This window comes from Abramis brama (assembly GCF_963993115.1).
Source record: "Abramis brama genome assembly, chromosome: 5".
Taxonomy (NCBI): domain Eukaryota; kingdom Metazoa; phylum Chordata; class Actinopteri; order Cypriniformes; family Leuciscidae; genus Abramis; species Abramis brama.
The window spans coordinates 35,435,453-35,457,964 of record NC_139967.1 but is presented as its reverse complement, the minus strand read 5'-3'; the positions used below and the strand labels follow the sequence as shown (position 1 = coordinate 35,457,964).

At 38.1% G+C, this 22,512-nt stretch overlaps 2 protein-coding genes across 3 annotated transcripts; one reads left to right on the top strand and one right to left on the bottom strand.

Annotated features, from left to right (window-relative positions):
• The first annotated feature begins 486 nt into the window (after window positions 1–486).
• Window positions 487–16,545, top strand: ttf1.6 (transcription termination factor 1, tandem duplicate 6). Its single transcript, XM_084113891.1, has 9 exons — window positions 487–1,442; window positions 1,661–1,846; window positions 9,127–9,205; window positions 9,320–9,450; window positions 9,542–9,749; window positions 9,854–9,940; window positions 10,035–10,100; window positions 15,738–15,823; window positions 16,170–16,545. Exons 1-9 carry the CDS (start codon window positions 779–781, stop codon window positions 16,355–16,357), a joined length of 1,695 nt encoding a protein of 564 aa, XP_083970017.1. The 5' UTR covers window positions 487–778; the 3' UTR covers window positions 16,358–16,545.
• Window positions 16,454–22,181, bottom strand: gsnb (gelsolin b). Of its 2 annotated transcripts, XM_084113890.1 has the most exons (16): window positions 21,954–22,181; window positions 20,906–21,102; window positions 20,660–20,814; window positions 20,382–20,543; window positions 20,141–20,290; window positions 19,635–19,724; window positions 19,417–19,549; window positions 19,019–19,323; window positions 18,785–18,918; window positions 18,440–18,530; window positions 18,005–18,175; window positions 17,700–17,874; window positions 17,469–17,590; window positions 17,144–17,221; window positions 16,993–17,053; window positions 16,454–16,916 (listed from the first exon to the last, which is right to left on the bottom strand). In XM_084113890.1, exons 2-16 carry the CDS (start codon window positions 21,096–21,098, stop codon window positions 16,747–16,749), a joined length of 2,190 nt encoding a protein of 729 aa, XP_083970016.1. In that variant the 5' UTR covers window positions 21,099–21,102; window positions 21,954–22,181; the 3' UTR covers window positions 16,454–16,746. The 2 variants fall into 2 exon arrangements, with proteins under 2 accessions (XP_083970016.1, XP_083970015.1); XM_084113889.1 differs by having other exon boundaries at window positions 19,019–19,549; window positions 21,954–22,066.
• Window positions 22,182–22,512: the final 331 nt, after the last annotated feature.

Below are 22,512 nucleotides of genomic sequence, written 5' to 3'. Positions count from 1 at the left end.
AGTTTTATCAACAGAGTGCTTCTTTTTAATTGAACATGCATATGTGTATTACTAATAGCTACTGTATTGCTGATTACATTTTTATTGTAGTGTGACACTGTCACACATGACACGTTTTAACCACTCTATATATTATAATGATTGTATGTATATTATATTTTTAATACCATTTTAAAACTGAGACAACATTTTACACACATATTGGCAACATTGAGCTAGAACTAAGCAGATACTGGATGAATTCTGAATAACATATCCTGTATACTTACATTTGTTATATCTTTAAAAGGCAGATATAGTAGGAATAGTGTTATGGACAGCCTAGGTGCTATTCAGCTGATGTGTGCTAGCCATAGACAGTATGGTGCTAGCTAGCATACATTTGGGAAGCTAATGTTTGTAACATAGACTGTAAAAAATAGGTTTTTAATGACTCTCGTGTAATGACTCTCCTGTTTGAAAGGTGGCACTATACCCTTCAATGTTACTGAATGCACTTTGTAATTTGCGATAAAGAAGTAGAGGAGGAAGAGTCCGCGTGGAAAACATTGCGCCAAAAGTTTTCTAGGCAACGAATAATTTTGCTTTATACCTATATATTGCTAAACATATTTACACTTCCATCCTGTAATATTGCTTTTAATGTGATTTTTTTTAATCGGATGTGCGGATGACGCGCGATACACGTGCAAGACTGTCAGTGTCAGAGAGTCAAGTTGTATTTTGAAAAACACGTTATTCTGTTTTCTGCCTCGTCATGTTTTTTGCTTTTTAAAGAATGGATGAAATGCAGTCAGATTTGCGTGATAACATAATGGGCCGCTTTAATGAGGAAAAGGTGAAGAAGAAGAGAAAGAAAAACAGGAACTTGCATGAACTCACTGAAAGCTCAAAGATGCAGACTGAGAAGCACAAGAAAACAAACACTGGACAATTGGAGAATATAAGTCTGCAGACACATACAGGTAAAAAGAAAAAAAGAAAATTGAATGGAGGAGGCGAGGTTGTCATCTTTGAGGAGGCTTCAATGATGGATGGTGGTGTCACAAGCCTGCATCAAGTAAAGGACGTGAAAACACCCACAGCAGGATCACAAGAACGGCAGGGTTCAACTGAAGAGAAGTCTGCTAAAGCAAAGAAAAAGCGAGCAAATGTAACCGAGATAAACTGTGATCATATGGCACAAGAAGAACAGTCTGTCATGACGACAGAACCTCAGGAAGTCCCATGCATAAGCTATCAGGAAAGTGACTCACCTGCCGTACTAACTGGTACTTTAAAGCGCAGAAAAAAGAAAAACCGTTCGGAAGAACCAGTAGTTGATCCAAATCTCCTGAATGAACTGAAAGAATTTTGTCCTAAAATAGAATCCAGAGACCCATCTGAAATCAATAAAATGATCGTGTATGACCTGCCAAGGTTCAAGGAATTCAAAAAGCAAGGTAGGCTGATTATATCAATGATATATAGTATTTTTGATTTGTCAATCTTAAGCATGCTTGTAATGATGCTTTCATTATTATTTATATCAGTGTATATATATATATATTATATATATATATATATATATATCACACACACACACACTATTGTACTATTTTATTACAATACTGTCTATGTTAAAGTAATATATTTTTGCCTTTCACTCTTATGTCTGCAGGCATCATGTTGAGACATGGAAGATTCTCTAATGCAGAAAATGAAAGGTTAAGAAAGAATGTTGAAGATTTTATCGCTCTCACAGGAGTGAAAGATGCTACCAAGCTCTTTCATCCAAAAATGTTTCCAGAAGAGAAATGGGAATTGACAAAGTTGAAAAAGGTCTACAGGTTTTTTGAAAGGATTGGTGAGTCTCAATCACATTGGTTTTACCTACTTTTCTGTAATTTAGATGTTGATTTTGTTTTTGAAAGTTCCATGGTTATCATCCTTGTTTGTAGACACACAATCAAAGCCTTTTTCAGACTGACAGTCAAATTACAATTTATGTGCATATCCGTTTGGAATCTGATCATATTTAGCAAGTGTGAAGGCAAAAAAAAAAAAAATTTTTTTTACTAATCCGTTTTCGTATGTGGCTTGAAATCCTATTCAAATTTCACCCTATTCAAATCCGGGTACCATACGAGTCCACCAGTCACTGCTAATCGGCCTGGTCTGCAAACCTCTTGAATTTTGAGACCAGCAGAGACAGCAGCTTGGGATAAAGCCGTGCATATCAGCCTCCTATGTTTCTGCCACTGGTTCATTAGACGTCCAGCCCTGCGGCTTCGTATTGGCATATTATAAGACAACATTTAAAAAATGTTTGGTGTATGCCTACCAACACAACACCCTTGCCATAGAAACCAAACCAGATACTCTGGAAAGAGTGCCATGGGACACATAAATCGAATCTGAACCCGGTCAACCCACCTCTCTGCACATTTTGTATCACTCTTTTATCTATCTGACACACTTAGTTCAGTTCATGTAGCTCTTTTCAAATGATTTGATGATCTGATTCAGGCGTGTTAAATAAAGAAGATATATAAATGCTACATCCTTCGAAGGACTCCGACTTCAAAGGCCACGTCTTCAAAGTCCATGAAGGTCGGACCAGGAGTTGTTAAATGGGATGGTCTAGCCTACGGAGGACTGTTCTTGTCGCCTAGCAACTGTGACAGCAGCCGTTGACGAGCGGCAGTAACGTTTGTACTGGACTTATGTATTCATCTGCCTAAAAGCAAACCATGGTTGTCTAAATATGTTCACCTTGGTCCATGTACATAATAACGAGTATAAAGTATATAAAGAACATAGTATATAGTAGATCTATGTAGAAAATAGCTACTTGCAACAAAACACACTTTTACCTTATTTGACGAAGTACATTAATTGCTCACGATACTGGAATTACTAACTTCTAAACGATTTACTTAAACATTTGCTCACACTGTGTATTTGTTTCTTTGCAATAGGGTAACTTTGTTGCAATAGCACAACAAAGCTAGATTTCAAACTGAACTGAATTTACAAAAAAGACAAGTAAACGGTCAGTAATAAAATAAGAACAAATAAAACTAATTACCTCAATTCAGTTGAGGTATTCGAAATGGCAACACTGAATATCAGAGGGGTTTGACCTGTAAACAGTTAAACAGACTAGGTTATTTATATGATGTACAAATCATTCAGATGCCCCAGTCCGAAACATTTCTAACATTTACATTGTAAAGAAATTAAAGATACACCTTTGATTGTTGAAAGACTTTCTGGTGCATTTCACTTAGTCAATAAGATTTCCTGTAGCATTTTCATCGGTCAGGTGTTCAGATTAGTTGGTAACTTTTGACAATGTTTAATCCAGGAGCAAGGAGAATTAAAGGGATAGTTCGACCAAAAATTTCAATTTGCTGTTCTACTCACCCTCAGGCCATTCGAGATGTATGCAACTTTTTTTCTTCAGTAGAACAGTAAGCTGAAACTGGTTCTTGGTGATTCACATAATGCAAGTCAACGTCTGCCAAGCCCAAATTCAACTGAAAATGCAACTTTTAATGACTTCTGTAGTCTCAAAATTATTCAACCCCCTGAATAGAATCCCTCACAAAAGCACAAATCTGCAAAACAGGTGTTATCTCAAGCACACCTGATGCAACTAATCAAGGGCTTCATTGCTGGTTGCACCAGGTGTGCTTGAGTTAGAACACATGAAATATCTGAACTGGCTAGGTTTGTTGTGTCACGTTTGACTGCATGTTAGAAATATGGCTAAGTCAAAAGAATGGTCCAAAAAGTTAGATATCATCACCCTTCACAAACAAGGAACAGGATACGAAAAGACAGTGAAGGCATTAAAGGTTCCTAGAGACACCGTTGGAAGCATAGTTCGCAAGTTTATTAAAGGGTAGCATTCAGTTGCTGAATGCTTTACTTTAAGCATGGAGAGTGCTTACTCTACTCTACTCTCAGTAGAGTGGTTACTCTACCTGGACGGGGCAGAAAAAGGAAGCTATCAGCGGCTGCAACCAGATTTCTGAGAAGGCAGTTTCATAAAAACCCTTGAGTGACTGCAAAAGACCTGCAAGATTTGGTGGCAACAGGCACTGAGGTTTCAGCTTGCACAGTTAGGCGCATACTAAACGCAATAAGCCACAGAAGTTTTGGGATTCTGTTCTGTGGAGCGATAAAATAAAACTGGAACTTTTTAGCCCTATGGATCAGTGGTATGTCTGGAGGAAGGAGAATGAAGCATATGCTGAAATGAAAACTCTGCCTACAGTTAAGCATGGTGGTGCTCGGTGATTCTCTGGGGCTGCTTTGCATCCTCTGGCGCTGGAAACCTGCAGTGTGTAGAAGGCAAATGTTTTTTTATTTATTTATTATTTTTGTATATCAGGAAATTCTAGGAGAAAACATCATGCCGTCAGTGAGGAAGCTGAAGCTTGGGCGTCATTGGACCTTCCAGCAGGACAATGATCCCAAGCATACCTCAAACCTCAGCAGCCATATCACCCTGTAGCCCAAGACTGGTTGCCCACTGAAGCTAAACAGGGCTGAGTCTGGTTAGTACCTGCATGGGAGACCTCCTGAGAAAACCAGGTTGCTGCTGAAGAGGTGTTAGTGAGGCCAGCAGGGGGTGCTCACCCTGTGGTCTGTGTGGGTCCTAACGCCCCAGTGTAGTGACGGGGACACTATACTGTCAAAGAGCACCGTCCTTCGGATGAGGCGTAAAACTGAGGTCCTGACTCTCTATGGTCATTAAAAATCCCATGGCATTTCTCGTAAAGAGTAGGGGTGTAACCCCGGTGTCCTGGCCACATTCCACCCATTGGCCTTTACCAATCATGGCCTCCTAATAATCCCCTTACATTGAATTGGCTCTATCACTCTCTCTCCTCTCTCTACCTATAGCTGGTGTGTGGTGAGCGCACTGGCGCCATTGTACTGTGGCTGCCGTCGCATCATCCAAGTGGATGCTGCACACTGGTGGTGGTTGAGGAGAGACCCCGATATGACTGTAAAGCACTTTGGGTGTACAGTAGTACATATGAAAGCGCTATATAAATGCCTCATTCTATTCTATTCTATTCTATTCTATTCTATTCTATTCTATTCTCAAATTCCACCAAGGCTTGGTTTTAGAAGTAGTCTTGGAAGATTCTACATTGGTCATAATAGTTACCTGACTTGAACCAAGTAGAAAATCTTCTACTGGTGGTTCCAGCACGCAAACCCAAGAATATTACTGAACTGGAGGCCATTGCTCATGAGGAATGGGCTAAGATTCCTCAGGAATGCTGCCCGAAGCTGGTGTCTGGTTACATCTCGTTTGCAGCAGGTCATAACAGCAAAAGGGTGTTCTACTAAGTGTATGTGCATACAACAGCAACTGAATGCTACCCCAGATAGTCGTGCAGTGTGAAAAGAACAGTGATCTGACGACTTTGAAAAACGTGCAATGTAAACTCTAAGAATTCTAGTGCTTCAAGTATAGAGGTCGACTGAAATTGGATTTTACCGATAACTAAGTTGGGCAGTACTTACTGATAACCGATTAATTAACCGATAGTTTAATTTTTTTTTTAATTCTGAATCAAAACATAACATTCAAAGGAAAATAGTGCTGAAATGTATTACAAAAATTAACAGTATTGGCTGCTTCATGAAAATGTATTGAACTTTTAAATGTTAATATATATTAATTAAAACATTACAGGTCAAGTGTCTCTGTGTGTGTTTAGCTAGAGCCTAGAGAAACATGTCATGTAAATTTCATAAGTAATACTTAACAATAAGCTACCATTTATTACATTAGTTAATGCATTAGCTTTCATGACCTAACAATATGATTTTTTTTTTTATAGGGTTTATTAGTATTTGTAAAAACAGTTGTTCATTGAAGTTAGTTACTATAGTGCATTAAACTAAACTTACATTTTATAAATGCATTTGTAGTTAATTTGAAACTAGTCTCGCGTAGCCAGACCTTCAGACTGACGGCTGAAGGTCTGGAATTCATAGCAGCTTTCTTTGGCCAAGGCCCGCCCATAAGGCCGTTTGACCGACATGTCAAACAACCAATTACAGTTCGTTTCGTTCAGCGTCACGTTTCGGGGCGTGGAAATGTCCCCACAACAACAGACCGGCGTGCAACAAGTCAGTCAGCATAGAAAATCAAAGAAGGAGAAGAAAACAAGCAGTAAGTCATTGATCTGTTCGTGCACGCATACTTTTGAGAATCCTACGTTTAGCTGATCTTGATAAATGCTCTTTGTCACTCATGTAAACACAACAGTTTTTCGTCCGTAATCACACGTCTTGCGCTTTGTTTCCCGGTGGACCGAAAATAAACGCGACACTCGCGCCCCCGGAAATCCGATAAAATTCAACCAATCAGATGACGACTTCGACATTCCTGAAGTGCTTCCAGTTAAGTGTACCATATGCATCAGACGTTTAGCCAACGTTCCGTGGGCGTGACGTCTGAGGCTGAGACTAATTTGAAACTAACTAGTGCTGTCAATCAATAAATAATCGAATTGCATGAATAAGAGCTTGATCATAAAATGTAACGCTAGCCAAAGGATGATAGAAAAAAATGGATGCTTCATTAATCCGCGTTAAACTGGAAATGTTTTATCTCATGCGTTAATACGTTGACGTTTACAGCACTAAAATTAACATGAATAACAATGAACAATACTTCTACAGCATTTATTAATCTTAGTGAATGGCACTGACAATCTTTAAATATCAGCACTATAAGACCATGCTTAGTTCCAGAATCAAAGCACCGAGGGTGATTCTAGTAAAGCGCAGGTGTAACATGTAAACAGCAGTTTAAATAACAGGCACTTTACATGGCTGCTGGCTCTAACGTTAACCTAGATATGTGTGTGCTATTATTAGGCACATATCCAAGTGTTTGTGTGGAGTGTGGAAGCCAAAGTAGCCTATTAGCGTGCTTACTGCATGACATGGAGGCGCCCGTGCGATCACTTGCATTTTTTCCTGTTAACGTTAGAAAGAACATTTTTGGTCATACAGAAAAGAGTAATGCATCATGTAGTGCATTGAAACTGTAATGGGTCTAAATTTATTTGTGTACACTCACAATGACAAACAACATTTTTGTAAAATAAAGAAAACAAACAGGATGAGCTTTCTGCAGTCTCTGTGAACTGAAGTGCATCACGAAAATAAACTGAAACTTAGCATACACTTGCCTCACATACATGAAAAATATAACTGCAGAAAGCTTGAAATGTCTACTTTTAAACAAAACATTTTTTTTAAACAAAAAACGAAAACAAATATTATCTGATTATTATAACAGTTCACAAAATTCACGGTTCGGTTTGATACGATACGGCAGTGGTGTCATGGTTCGGTACGTTTTCGATACAGCAAAAAGAAAGAAATGCCAGGAAAATTTCCTTGATTTAAAAAAAATAATAATTAAAACTAACATTATAAAGTATGATCTTTTTTTACTTTGAACAATGATGGAGCTATACTTGACCCATCCTCTGGGGTGTCTTCTTAGCAATATATAAAACAAAAACAGCTCCTTATAAAAAAAAATGAAATGTAATATTCTAGTAGTTATAAACAAATACAGAAAATAATTTTTGTTTTTATATGAAACTCAGTGTGCTTTTACTCAATTTGCAATTTATTTATTTATTTTCATAAAGATGAGTTTGTCCACTAAATGCTGCGGGGATAGTTTGTAATGTGTGTGTTTCTCCTTGTTTTCGTCTAGTTCCAGTTATTGACACACTGGGGCGATGTGAGCGTAAATGAGTTGACATGTTTGAAGTATTCCCACTGGTGTAGCCTATTGTCATGTACAGGGGACTTGAAAATTTTAGGCACACAAGCAGTAAATTTAGGGGCACACCTTAAATCAGCCTGCAGTGCAGTTATTCACATTTTCCCCCATTTTGACTTTATTACTGACAAATGTCTTGGTAATAAATAGACTTAACTTGAAGACTTAACTTTTATTTTAAGTTTGCAAGGCTCCAGATTAACATTTGAGGGCAGCATTTTTATTCATAATGTTGAAATAAGAATTAAAAAGCAAAACAAATAAAAAAATTATATTTGGGAGTGGAAATGGCAGCCACCTACTGGTTACAATGGTAATTGAATGTCTTTTTTATTTATTTAAATAAGTGTGAGTTTTCCTACATCTTGAAACTTTTAGTTTTATAAATGGGGGTAATCTTTGAAGGATGAACAAAAGTTTTGGTCATCACACTAAAAATAACATTGCCTACACTTAAGTGCTAGAAAAAGATGTGTGACGTTCTGGAAAGCATTTTACTATTCCTGGCAAACTTCCATGGTTACAGTTAGTGTTACTACACTGAAAATGGTCCGAAAATGGTTTGCAATGCATACCGAACGGTTCAATACGAAAACGTGTATCGTTACACCCCTACTGATTATGTAATCCGTATGAAACGTGCATATGGGCACATCAACTTCTGCGGAGATGCATCTTAGCTGGCTGAGAATGAATAAATTATAGAATGAATAAACGTCCCAAACTGGATATATACTAATGAATATAGACAGTAACAATCACGGCCTCTACTTCAGTATTCTTGGAGAAAATGTGTTTCCCCATAGCGTTAGCTACTGCTGCAGTGTCTCGTTCCCTCCTCTCAGGGAACCGAGGCGCTTTATGTGCGCGCATTTCAGCTGTGTGCGCTCAGAAACAGTCTCTCAGATGTACGCATTTATTGAAATTAGTCCTCTTTCACTACTTATTGCGCATAAATGGTTTAATATCACTTGTTTTTAAATTGCAAGGCATTCAAATGATAAGCTTTTGTGGTGGCGCAGCACAGCAATATCACATGAGCGTAACCGCGATAGAGACGATAGTCCAAAATCTCTACTGGTTGACAAATTTCTACCAGTAAATCGTGTCTACTGGTATATTGCCTATACATCTGGCACAGCATGAGGATGAGTAAATGATGAGAGAATTTTTGTGTTTGGTTGGAGTCCCATAAACTTGTCATATTTAAGTACATATTGAACATTATAAGAAACTATAATGAAAATGTAACATTTTTGTTACTTAAAGAATTTGTTTATCTTTTTTTCCAAATCAAATTTGAACAGCGGATGGAATTCCCAGGTCTTGTCATGATGTTTTTACCCGTGGAACGAAAGTTTTTGATGGTAGAAACTATAAGGGAAGGTAAATTAAAGTATAATTTTGAAAGTCATTTGGTTTGAAAAAATTTATCTGCTATGCCTTTTAATTTAGTTTTGTTGCAAACCTCCATGCTTTTTTTTCTCCTTTTCTTTAAAGGTTTACAAAAGAAGAAATCAAAGCATTGCTCAAGTATCATACATTACATGGCAGTAACTGGCGAAAGATTTCTGAGCTGACTGGTCGAAGTTCTTTTTCTCTTGAGAAACGTTTTTCCCAAATTAGCTCTGGTAAGTCTAATTGCTCTTTTAAAAATTTCCAAATATGTACATTTCAGGTTTAGTGACTGTTGGTCATTTTGTATATCATCTCATCACACAGCTAAAAAAAGTGGACTGTGGTCCGTAAAGGAGGAGCAGAGACTTTTGAGGGCTGTGCGAGACCATATTGTAACAGTGCTGAAATCTGAGTTGCCAAATAACACAACACCAAAACGAGTCAGTAGAGAAATGCTCTACCAAAAATTGCCTTGGTTCAATATTGCACTGAAGGTTAAAACTCGATGTTGGAGCAAATGCAGAGAGAAATGGTGAGAGAGGCATTTAAAACACTTTTATATTAAATGGTGGTCCATTTTAAGTTATTCTCTATTTGTATAATCAACATTGTTGAATTTTCCCCTTCACGCCTAAGGTTGAACATACTCGCTGTACGGATGTCCTCAGGGACTTTATGTAGGGGAAGGAAAGCTCAGGAGGCCAAAATCAGACTCATTAAAGCGTAAGAGATCTTGTTTTTGCATGCTTAGCTTTTGTTATCCTGTTTTTCTTTACCTTGCTTTTACAAAAACAAAAAAAATCATCTATTTACACAGAATGTATCAAACGCAAGTGGAGGATGTTACGGATGTCGACTGGGATGATCTCACTGCTGTATTCGGGTGAGGATTATTTGCAGTTGGGGTGGGTGAAATGGCAAAAATATATAACAAATGTTTTTTCAGGCACGGTTATTTTTCATATTGGTTTGCAAGACTAATTGTTAGTTACTTAGCAGTACCGCCTAATTTCCCATTTAAAAAATAGAACCTTAAACATAAATAAAAAAGAATGCCAGACCATTGAGGCAAAAGTAAGGGTTGGACAATATGACCAAAATCTTATTTTGCGATTCATAATTTTATTTATCACCAATAAAAACAAAGACACTCAGTAAAGCAATTTTAAAGCGGTAAGTAAAGCGTTTAAAAAAAAAAAAAATGAATAAAAAAATCAGGTACAGTATGTATTTTGAAGTAAGAAATACAGTATGCATTTCAAGTAAGAGATTGAATAAGCAATTATAAAAATAAAACTATAGTTTTTACTGTATGAATGAAATGTACATTGATTCTTATTCCAAGAGTAAAAAGTGATTTTTCGTTTTCTTTTGGTGTTTGATTAACAATAATGCAGCAGCAGGTTTAAGTTTCTGTCACTTCAAGAGATGCATAGATATATTTGATTTTTTTGTTTTGTTGTATTTGACAGTTTAAGTGCAATGAGACGCAAAAGAAACAGCACGAATTGTCTCAGACGGCTTTCTGTTTTTGCACTTGGTGTGCAACACAGAACTTTCGTGATGATAAAGAACTGTAATGTAACGTGAGCATAACCACAATAGGGCCATTTCGTGTCAAGTCAATCAGAGATCCCTGGCTCAAATATAAAAAAAAATTCTACCATGGATAAATATTTACTGAGTAATCCACTATTTTGTAAAGGAGGGTCAAAATGACAATTCTCATCTAAAATTTAAAGCCAAATTACAGGGGGGTGAAAATGACTTTAGAAAAAAAATATTTTTACACAGAGAAAAATTGGACTATTAGTAAATGATGTTGTCTTTAGCAATCTTTGTTGCATTAAATACAAAGGTGACAGTTAAAAAATGGGGAGAAGCACTTTTCATGTTTTTTTTTTGTTTTTTTGTTTTTCCTGCAAGTTGGCATGCCTGTAACTCAAAACGTACCCTATTAAAGATATCTCAATATCCTTTTAGGTTTTGGTTCTCAAAAAACTTTTCTTTTGTTGTGTTTATTTTTAAGGCCATATATATTTAAAGCCCCAGATAAATTTAGATCTCAATGTGGCTCTATGTGCCTATTGTTAAACTTGACCCATTTTCAGTGGTCGAAAACCAAATGTGGGTTACACCTGTGTAGGGGAATTTACAGCTAAAGACCCAAGAACCAGATATGATGAATGATGACCCGGAGTCAGAGGTTAAGTCAATTGAAGAAAATGTTAGTGAAGAATAGTTTGCAGTTTCATCAGCAGAAGTCAGCTTCAACACTCACAAGGAGTTCATAGGCCGCCCATGCCATACATTTACACTTACACAGCAATTATACCTTACACAAGTCACTCATCTACGTCATTACTTCAGGTTGAATTAATCTGATTGGCTAAGAAATAAAAATATCCACACATGGACTGATTCGCTGAAGCATATCTCCATCGATTATGCGGCTGACACCCGGATTCTGGTTTAGGCACGAAGTGACCCTCCGAAGTCACAGAACTTCAAGTCGTTTCAAGGCTCCAGCTTGTCGAGAAAAACAAGTAATTCCGTCTCCCAGGGTGCCAGTTGTTCACCTCACCAATACTGATCTGTAACAAAGAATACTAGCGCTCACACACACAAATACACAGCTTCTTCAAGGTTGGAGTTGGTCAAGCTCTTGCTCTAAACAGGAAACTTTCCCAAAACATAAGCCTACTAATAACATGTTCTTTCTCTCATTGAGAGGTTCAGACAATATTCGTCATTATTCTCTAGTGATTGAAGATGAAAAGTAAAATAAATGCTTTAAGTAGTGGTCAAGTAGACAGGCTGAAATGACCCCAGTGACCTCGGCTGTCTTGGTCAACTAGAAGAGTAAATCTATGTTTTAACATGGAAGAGAGCACATTGCATATAATTCTATAACTAAGTAAACTCATAAGCTTGAAGAAGTCATTAAAATAATTTAATATGTAGAAGGATAAACATTGATTATTGATTAATACCTTAATTATAATCACTCATTAGACATTGAAGCAACAGTGGATTCCGGAATCGAACCCTTCACCTGTAATTCTGCTCCAAATCTCAGGTGAAAATTGTCAATCTAACCCCCCTCCACAAAACAGTGGATTACTCAGTAAATAGTGATCAATGGCATTTAATATTTTGGATTCCAACACTATTAATTTTTGACTTTATTCAAAATATTAAAGGGTTAGTTCACCCAAAAATGAAAATTCTGTCATTACTCACCCTCATGTTGTTTCAAACCCGTAAGACTTTTGTTCATCTTCGGAACACATGAAGAATGAGATTTCTGTCCCTCCATTGACAGTCTACATAACTACCACTTTGACGCTTCAAAAAGTTCATAAAGAGATTTGAAAACTAATCCATATGAATTGAGTGGTTTAGTCCACATTTTCTGAAGAGACACAATCGCTTTATTTGATGAATAGATATAATTTAAGCTTTTATTCACATAAATACATTCATTAACACACATTAGTTACAGTAAACGGTGAACCAATGAGGTTTTTTTCTTGTGCGTCAAGCAAGTATGTTTGGTTGAGCCTCTGTTTATGTTTGCTGATCATAGTTTATATGTGAATAAAAGCCTTAAATTAAATATGTTCAAATTTTATGTTCATCACATAAGACGATCGTGTCTCGTCAGGAAATTTAGACTAAACCGCTCAATTCATATGGATTAGTTTTACGATCTCTTTATGAACTTTTTGAAGCAACAAAGTGGTTGTAGTGGTTGTCTCTCCGATTTCATTACAAATATCTTAATTTATCACTGAAGATGAACAAAAGTTTTACGGTTTGGAACGACATAAGGATGAGTAAATGATGACAGAATCTTCATTTCTGGGTGTAAATGAAGATCGAGGAGACATTTTAATCATTCACAATCTATTATCATCTTGTTGCACACCCCAATGTGCCTAAATGAATAACATCTCACATAAACATTTATGTACACTTTTGGTTGCTCAAACTAGCCTGACTACGTCAGACTTCGTACTTCCGCTCAATTTCATTTCGCTTCTGTACTCAGTCTGAGACAGCGTCAGAGCTTTCTGTTTTCCTCCGGCCTGAAAACAGCCGGCCAATCAATGAACAGAGGGCGGGCTGAGAGCCGTGACGTAGACGCTGATTGTACCGTGGATGCGTAGATTTACTTCACATAATCTGCAAAAGTCGTTCACAGCCAAGTTCACTCCGGTATTTCGCTCGATGGTTTTGTTTTCGCATCATACATGTGTTTACAGTGGAAGTTAGATGCGGCTGAGCATGCGCATAACACACGCCATAACCAAACGTTATGTGATTGGCTTACGGGTAACCAATGATTTTAAACTTCAGACAAGCGCTGGGACTACACAAAGCACATAATTACCTGTTGAGGCAAGTGCTGTTCAATTTGATTGGTTGTTTGTAGTAAAATGTCCTACATTCTAACACTGTATCATTAAGGCTACGTTCAGACTGTCAGTCCAAATCCAGTTTTTGTGCATATCCGGTTGAAATCCGATCAGATTTAGCAAGTGTGAATGGCAAAAAAAAATCACATGAAATGCGATATGCCATATGTGGTGTGAAATCCTATTCAAATCACATTTCTGGAAATCCGTTTCAGTCTGCCTGTTCTGATCGGATTTCGCGTGGTTTGTGACTTTGTCACGCCACGTAAAACGTAAACATCAGACGATGTTATTGGAAACATGCTGAAAGTCACATAAGAAACAAGGTTGTGTTGTTGCAAAGTGCCAGACGTGCAGAAAATGAGAATATAACGAAGACATGTTTTTAGACCAGTGGAGACAACCATACGGAATAAAGTCATTCATACCAGCCACCTTTTTGCCGCTGCCTCAAAAGACGCAGTTGCCCGACTGCACATTGTCATGTTGTAAATAAGACAACATCTGTATTGCAAAGCCCTCCATGTTGCGGTTGTTGTTGTTTTTGGCATATACCTACCAACTGAACTTCATTGCCATAGAAACCAATGCAGAAGTCTTTGACACCACATTAGTTAACTATGTAATAATGGTCCCACCAGGTTGGCTCATTAAATGTGTAGAAGTTGCTACCTCCAGGCCACTACCATTTTGGCTGTTTTGACATGATGTGACTTGAAATGTTTTTCTAGTTGGAAATGAATAATTATGGTAATTCTGACATGTGAATGTATCCTAATACCACAACCTGTAAATAACTGAAGCAGTGGACACAAAGGACAGCTTTGTAATATAAGATCAGTGATAACAAACCTATAGGATCGTAATTATAGATTTAACAGTGTAATATATATATATATATGTATATTTATTTGTTAAAAACCATGAATCATTACGAGGTCTTAATTTGATTGGTGTGTGAACATTGGAAGCATTTAAAACAATCAGAGATAAATAAGGCGAGTACGGTGACCGGGAGGGGACATGTTCGGTTCACTTATTTTTGTCGTGGCCACAACATATAAACTTGTGGGTACGTCATAATATCTCGTGGGAACGTCATATTAAGTCATGGGAAAGTGATTATAAGTCGTGGCCACGAGATCATTTTGTTGAGGTAACGATATCATGTCGTGGCCATGCGATGCAAAGTCGTAGCCTCAAGATCATATGTTGAGGGAACGATATATCTTTCTCGTGGCCACGACTTCATATTTTGAGAGAACGACATCTGTTTGTCATGGCCACGAGTTATGTTGAGGGAACCACAGCAGCCAATACTGTAACCGTACCATAGACTGGGCTACAGCAGAGATGGAAATGACAGAAGAAATAACATTTTACTTTAAATTAGGAATGTCATATAAAGATATAGTGCGGTCTTTGGCATTAAGACATGGGTACGTTATAAGTGAAAGACACCTGAAGCACATTCTTAAATTTAATGGGCTTTTTCGTCACACATTTGCTGGCTTTAATGAAATACTCAGATTCATCATTGACCAGTTGAACGGTCCCGGATGCCTCCACATGTAATAAAAAACTCATGGCCACGAGAAACGGATGAAACATTAAGTCGTGGCCACGAGAAATTTATGCTGTTCCCTCAACATATTAAGTCGTGGCCACGAGAAAAATATATCGTTCCCTCAACATATGATCTCGAGGCTACGACTTTGCATCGCGTGGCCACGACATAATGATGTCGTTACCTCAACAAAATGATCTCGTGGCCACGACTTATAATCACGTTCCCACGACTTAATATGACGTTCCTACGACTTAATATCACGTTCCCATGAGTTTATATGTTGTGGCCACGACAAAAATAAGTGAACCGAACATGTACCCTCCCGGTCACCGTAGGTGAGATTGCTAGATCCAGAATAAAGAAATGTCCCTAAGGAGTTAATTAAGTTGGGTAAATGGCATCTGAGGTCAATTACACAGGTTACATTATTCAAGTAAATGGAATAATGCACCTGCTTGTTCAAGCATGATGATGATTCTGCAGGTGTAAACAAGCTTGGTGTCACGTCTTTGTCCTCTCTGTCTCATAGGGATGTTCCTCCAGCACATGTGCAAGCAAAGTGGCACCAGCTTAAAGTTTGCTATGTGCCAGATTGGAAGGCCAAGTGTTTTGGAGGTAAGTGCTTTCATAAATTCCACATTATTGCTGAATTTAGCTTTTTAACTTATAGATAGCAATTGTAACTTCAGCACATTCTTCTGTTTTCCATAGTGTACTGTACACCAAAGATGGCTTCCTAAAAATAGTTGACACTCATCATAGCCTTGTAAACAATTTACTTGGTTTGCTTTAATGTAAAGTTTCAAGACTTGACTCTTGGTCAGAGACTTGAATATGTCTGGTGTGCAGTAAAAACTTTTTTTTCATGTAAAAACCCATCACATGTTAGCTCATGTAGTGACTAGAGTATGCATTTCCTACTAAATTTATTTTAATGTATTGCATGTTCATGTTTTTCCAGACATTGTTGACTTCCTCTATGAGAAAATCTTGCCAGCCCTGGAGAAAGATTGTGAAGACCTTGATGACAATGAGCTGAAGGTTGAGCAGAAGCAGAGCTTTCTTATATCTGACATTTTTCAGGACATTAATGACGATGATTGCTGTGACAGTGATGAAGAGAGTGGCCAGAAAGAGGACAAAACTTGAACTATGATCACTTGTACGGATAATTAGACCTTAAAAATGATTCCTTTAAACCAACACGCTAAATATTCCACCACTGTAAAGAAAATGTACATGTTTAAGATGTTTGATAGTTCCTTTTTTATTCTTCTGTTCATACATTTATTTTTGATCAAGCATTGAATAAACAGAATTTGTATAATGCCTTTAAATGTCTTCTGGACAAGGACATTTTTTGTCTTTCCCATAAGGAGGTAAAACAGGGATGAGTAAGGTAAACAATGTTCGGTCTATCTCAGTTGAGAAATGTTAGGTAGTATGAAGTGTTTATAGGCAGCTTGAAGCATTTGCATTTTACATTAGATCAAAAGAACACAAACAACCCTGTCTCATTGTCCCGACAAGCTATTAGATTACATTTTCAAACCAGTCATGGCCCGTTGCAGTGGGTCAGAACTCCAGAAATCATGGTTCCAACCCAGGAACCAGCCTGTGAATGTCGGAGGTTCAAAGCCCTGCTTCACTGTAACGATGGGAGTTCTCTTGTCCCTATTGGCAGGATCCGATTCAATATATTTGACCGCTAAAGTAGGAGAAAACGGTAAATCATTAGCTAATGAAAGCAGCTACAATGTTGCAGAACATGGAGGTTTTCTCACCTGAAGTCAAAGTTTCACTTTTTTCATCTTCTTTAGCTTCATTTCCAATCCAAACAAAGACCTAGGAGACAATGATTTCAAGCATGGAAGGCATTAGATTTCATTTTCTTTAGAGTGTATTTTATTGCAAGTGTCACATATACAGGTTTACCTGATCCCAGGTGTCCAGGATCATGATATCATCTGGAGCCAAGTCCTCCTGGGTCATCTCTCCTGGCACCTCTTCAATCTAGATTGGTACAGAACAAACAAAAATTGTGAACTATGAAAGCAGGCATTTCAGTGATCAAGGCTCCAGCATCCCTGTGACCCTGCAGAGGATAAAGCAGCTTGGATAATGTATGGATGGATTTCAGTGGACTATAATTAAACTAAACCACATCTCTTTGGATCAATAGTGAGGAACATTGACTTTTCTGGAACTCCGTCTTAAATACTACAATCGTGTTTACATCCTTGGCAACATGGAAACTCACAAGGAATAGTCCTGTCTTGTTAGAGCATGCAAACAGCTTAGGAGGATGGGTGTCCATTTTGTTCTTGAGCCTTTCAGAGGTGCGATACTCTGCTTTTCCTCCAAGAGTGCTCCAGAAGTCATCTATGTAGAAATTTGAACAATATTTGTTCTAGAAGGATTCTTCTATATTTTTAATGCAATGTCAAATAAATACATTAAAACACTCCTCTACCAATGACTGTACACCCACCTCCCTCTGCTCCTTCTGATATCTCTGAAAGGTCCACTCCTAAAATGCTGCCAAGCTTTTTGGCTCCATTCTTTTCTGCATCACTTATACCCTGACCCAGCCACAGCGTAGAGCCCGAAGGAGTCACCAAAACAAAGGCATCGTTGGAGTTGAGGCTGGAGGCCACAGCATCAACCTGTTTCAGGCAAAGTGAACAACTTTTGTCCAAGGAGAACCAATTTTGCATACATTTTCAAATGAAGAACAATAGACAAAAACAAATCATACAATGGTACAGCTAAACCACACTTCCACTCATGACTCACCTCAACAGCTCTTGTGTGCCCAGCAGTGTTGGCACGCACTTGGAAAAGGCGGACTACAGGAGCTTGCGATTGGCCACCCTCTCGTGAAGTCCCACCCTTGTGCACCACCATTGGTTGCCCACCAAAGATACTCATGAGGTGAAGGGGCTCTTTGCCTTGAATTACTCGCACCTTAATAAACATGCACATTCAAGCTGGTGTTACTGATTTGTTTTGATGTGTCAAACAATTCCGCTCCAATTAAGCACGCCAACCTGCAAATCAAGGTCAGGATTGCTAGAAACCTTCAGGCAAGTGTGTTGGGGCAGTCTGGAGCTAAACGCTGCAGGACATTAGCCCTCAAAGAGCATGTTTGGACAACTCTGGTCTAGAATTTATTAGACTACATGTAGAAGGTGAATATTGTAATCATTAAATGCACCAAGCAAGTGTCACCTGCACAGCACTTCCACCAAGCTCTGCATCTAGCTGGGCAGCTAGAATGGCAGAAGTTCCTTTTTCATCTTGACTGGACTCTTCCCCCTGCCTGTGGACATAAACAAAATGTAATGAACCTCTGCAGTGATGACTCATCCTATTGACGAACAGAGGCCCAGCCTGGTGGGGCTAAGAGATAATACTCAAAGACCATTGTGTTCTGTTACCCGAGTGTTCTTGTGTAACATGAGCAGACAAAGCCCTTGGCTTAAGACCAACTCCTTAGGCATTCAGTGTTTATTTTGCAGGTTCAGGATTCATAAAGGACTGAATGGAATCCAGAAGTAGGTCTGTAGCTCTTACCATATATATATAATCTGCCCCTGACGTCCCCCATGCCTGTAGGTGTACAGGATGATGTAACTATCTCCTCCAAAGAACTGCCCATGAATGGATGAGTCAACTGGAACCTTGTCTGATCCCTCAATGCGCCAGATCTTTCCAAAGCAATGAAACAAGACAAATTGTCCATTCATTTGTCTACTTAAAAATCACTTGATAATTGCAAACTGTTACACAACTACAGAAGACGTTTACCTTTATCTCCCCCTTCCCGTCATCTACCATTCCATGCTGAGCAGCCATTGCCTCTGATTTGTGCAAAGATGATGCATCAAAGGGCACTTTCTTGATCTTGGCAATTCTGTTGGGCACATAGGCTTGTCCCATACCCTTTGTCTGCTCTGTATCACTCCATAACTTAAAGAACTGTTTGAAAAGAGGAGTCTCTCCATTCTCAGGGATGATCTGGACCTCAGTGTGTTTAGGATAGCCCATCTTACTTATGAAGTCCTCAGCAGCTTTCATACCTGCACTCCGTTCTTCTTTATTAGCCTCTTTACCTGTTTTATTAAAGTAATAAAGGTTAAGATGTACATTTAGGCATGTCCCAAGATGTAAATTTTGAATAAATTTGAATGATCTGCTAAGCCGACCTTTCCAAACAAATATCTTGCCATTGGAACCATGGTCCAAGATAAAGCAGTCAGTGGACTGCAGTTCACTTTGGGAAAAAGGGTTCTCTTCAGCCACCAAAGTGACAGACATAGTCCCACTGGCATTTGACACCTGAGCAATAATGACAAGAGTTACCCATTTTGTGGATTTTTCAAGATAATTTCTCAGGGAAAAGCTAAAGTATAGCTTACTGTACCTTGTACAATTTGGCCGACTTCCTGTTGGACGCGTCAGTCTTCGTGTCTTCAGACTGTGCATCAGGAAGATCAGGCTTTGGTCCAAGAATCTGATCAAATATTGTACAGCACTCTTATTCAAAACAAAATACTGAATACTTACTAAAGCCTGCAATACACTACATGACTTTTCCCCCAATTTGTAGACTGGAAGAGTCAACGCCAGTTGAGGAAGTCAGCAAGTTTAGTTTAATTTAGTTACATTTTTTTAGTCGATTTTACAATGCATATGGTTTTCCTTAGTCCTGTGACGAGAACAATTGAGGCACGTTTCTACTTGAGTTTGTTGTACTCAGAACAACTTGAATGTCTAGTAGTGTGATCCTCAGTCAATCAGTGTATGATGGTCAGTTCTGATGCATGTCTAGTGTTTTAAGAGCTGTTCAGATTTTACAAGTTGTGCAGTGTATTCCAGCCTTAAGGCACTAACCTATATCAAAAATGAGTGACCTTGTATTATACTAACCGCTAGTATCTTCTCACTCTCTGATCCTTCTTCACATACAAAAAGTTTTGCTCTCCCACAACGCTCATTATCACGAATATCTTTGGAAACATTGGTGGCTTTCAGTCTTTCAAACTGGTTACACTTGGACCCACACCACTGGTATATCTCCTGATGCAAGTATAAGAGAAATAGCATGAATACATTATGATAAAATGCAAAAGAGAAAAGAAGCAGAACATTAATTCATATCATATTTCACCTGTCCAAAGTCTAGGATGAAACAATCACCCTGGTTGAAGCTGTCCCAACTCACAGGTACTTCAATGGCCCGGATTACACGTCTGCCACTCACATGGAGAACTCGCTTCACATTCACTGCACCAGAAGCTATGTGTTTGAATCCAGAGGCAACTCCACCTTGCTGAAGAAATAAAAAATAGTTTGATAAGTAAAAATACATCTGTGGTTTTGTTATGAACTAAGTATCCAAATACATTTTGTGCATCAAAGCATTTTAAATTGATTAACTCTACCTACCATGTACTTAAGGCCTGATTTGAAGTAGCCTACAAAGGTTTTTGACTCGTATCCCTGGACCTCTCTGTACTGGATGGGTTTTCCTCCAAGGAAATCATCCATTTGGATGGTGAAGATAGCAGCAGCCCCACTCTCATCCGTTGTGCATGCATCACCTGGAGATACCATTTAACAATGTTCATAAACAAGTTTTCAATAAAAGTGGTCACAGTGGACAACTTAGATTTACGTTAACAGCAGTATTACCTATCCAGAAGTGAACGTCATATTGTAGACTCCCAGACTTTTGTTTTATGGTATTGAGGATGAGGTAGGTATCACCTGTGTAGAAGCCACCATGAAGACTCTGAGGGACAGGCACCAAATCCATGTTTTCAATCCTCCATACCTGCAAGCCTGTCTGCTTTCCTGCTTTCTCAAATTCAGGGTGGTACACCATGGTGCTGTTGGAAAAAAACAACTATTATAATTATATGCAATAGCCATATTTTGCATACTTGTGTTCCACATGGTCTAATTTTAATAAATGAAATAGAGGAAGGGTGTTGTACTTTGTTTCCCATGAAATACATTATCATCAGCTTCCATCAGAAAGAACAAAGGCAGTTCCTGTCTATAAGTCTAGAACACTTTTTCTACATCTCAAAATAGTTCTAATGCTTCGACAGTCAACCTGTTCTCCCGGTAATGCATCAGGCAGATATTTCCACCCCCACTGGAAAAAAAGAAGAATCAGAAAGGGCGGAGTCTCTCTCACACTTACACTTTTACACTTACCGGTCCTCTAAGACTTGCCATTGTATGTCATTCAGGAGTAGACAATAGTACAAGGTTAAAGTTAATAAGGTAAAAGTTACCCTGCTGACGTAATTTATATAAAATGCATTTTATTGGTTAATACAGTGATATCATGATTGCAAAGCATTATATAATGTTTATAGAGATACTGATGCATTTTTTAATACCACTGGGCTACAGCAGATCAGATTGTAAATTAGAATAATGCAATCATAAATGGACAACAAAATAAATAAATAAAGCAAATGATAATATATATAAAAATGAAGGCATTATATACTTTTTTGTGCATATACACCCAGGATACCTACCCTGAATCAATTAAAGCTGCTTACAGAGATGCTTGACAAAGGTAAATAATTAATAGCAACATCAGATGCACTGAAAGGTGACTGTATCAGGAAACTATCAGGAATTAATGCTTCTCAATTAACAAAAACATCATCGATAAGAATACATTCGCTTCTTAACTTACAAATAAATATATTATGCCTACCTGTTGGGTAAATCTTCCTTTTAAGGTAATGTCAGCAGAAGAGTCTGGAGCCGAGGCGACAGCTGTATGTTTGAGCAGTGAGCTTCCGCAAGTACTGGGAGTAACATCTTCAGGTGTGTTTCATTTGCATAAACCCCTCCTCTTATTAGAAACAGCTCTTCCGTATTGTGTGTAGAAATGTCGTGTAGAGTTTGCGGTTTAATATGAAATAAATAACACAGTTATAATATATTTTAGGTTTAAATGCACATTAAATGTTTGCAATGATTTAGTTGTTAATGCATTTCATCACATTCGCACCAGTCGTAATAAAGCAGTGTAAGGTGCCATTGCCCATATGACCATGGAGGTTTAAGGTCTTGGCATTCATGCACAGTGACAGGGCAAATTACATTTCATGAAACATAGCTAAAATACACAAGATAATATACAAAAATAATACAACCATTACCCAGGCCAACACATACTACAATTAAAAGTTACAAAATATTTATATTATATTTATAACATTTAAAACACGCGACTTGCCTCGACCTGACAATTCTGGAAAAATACACTT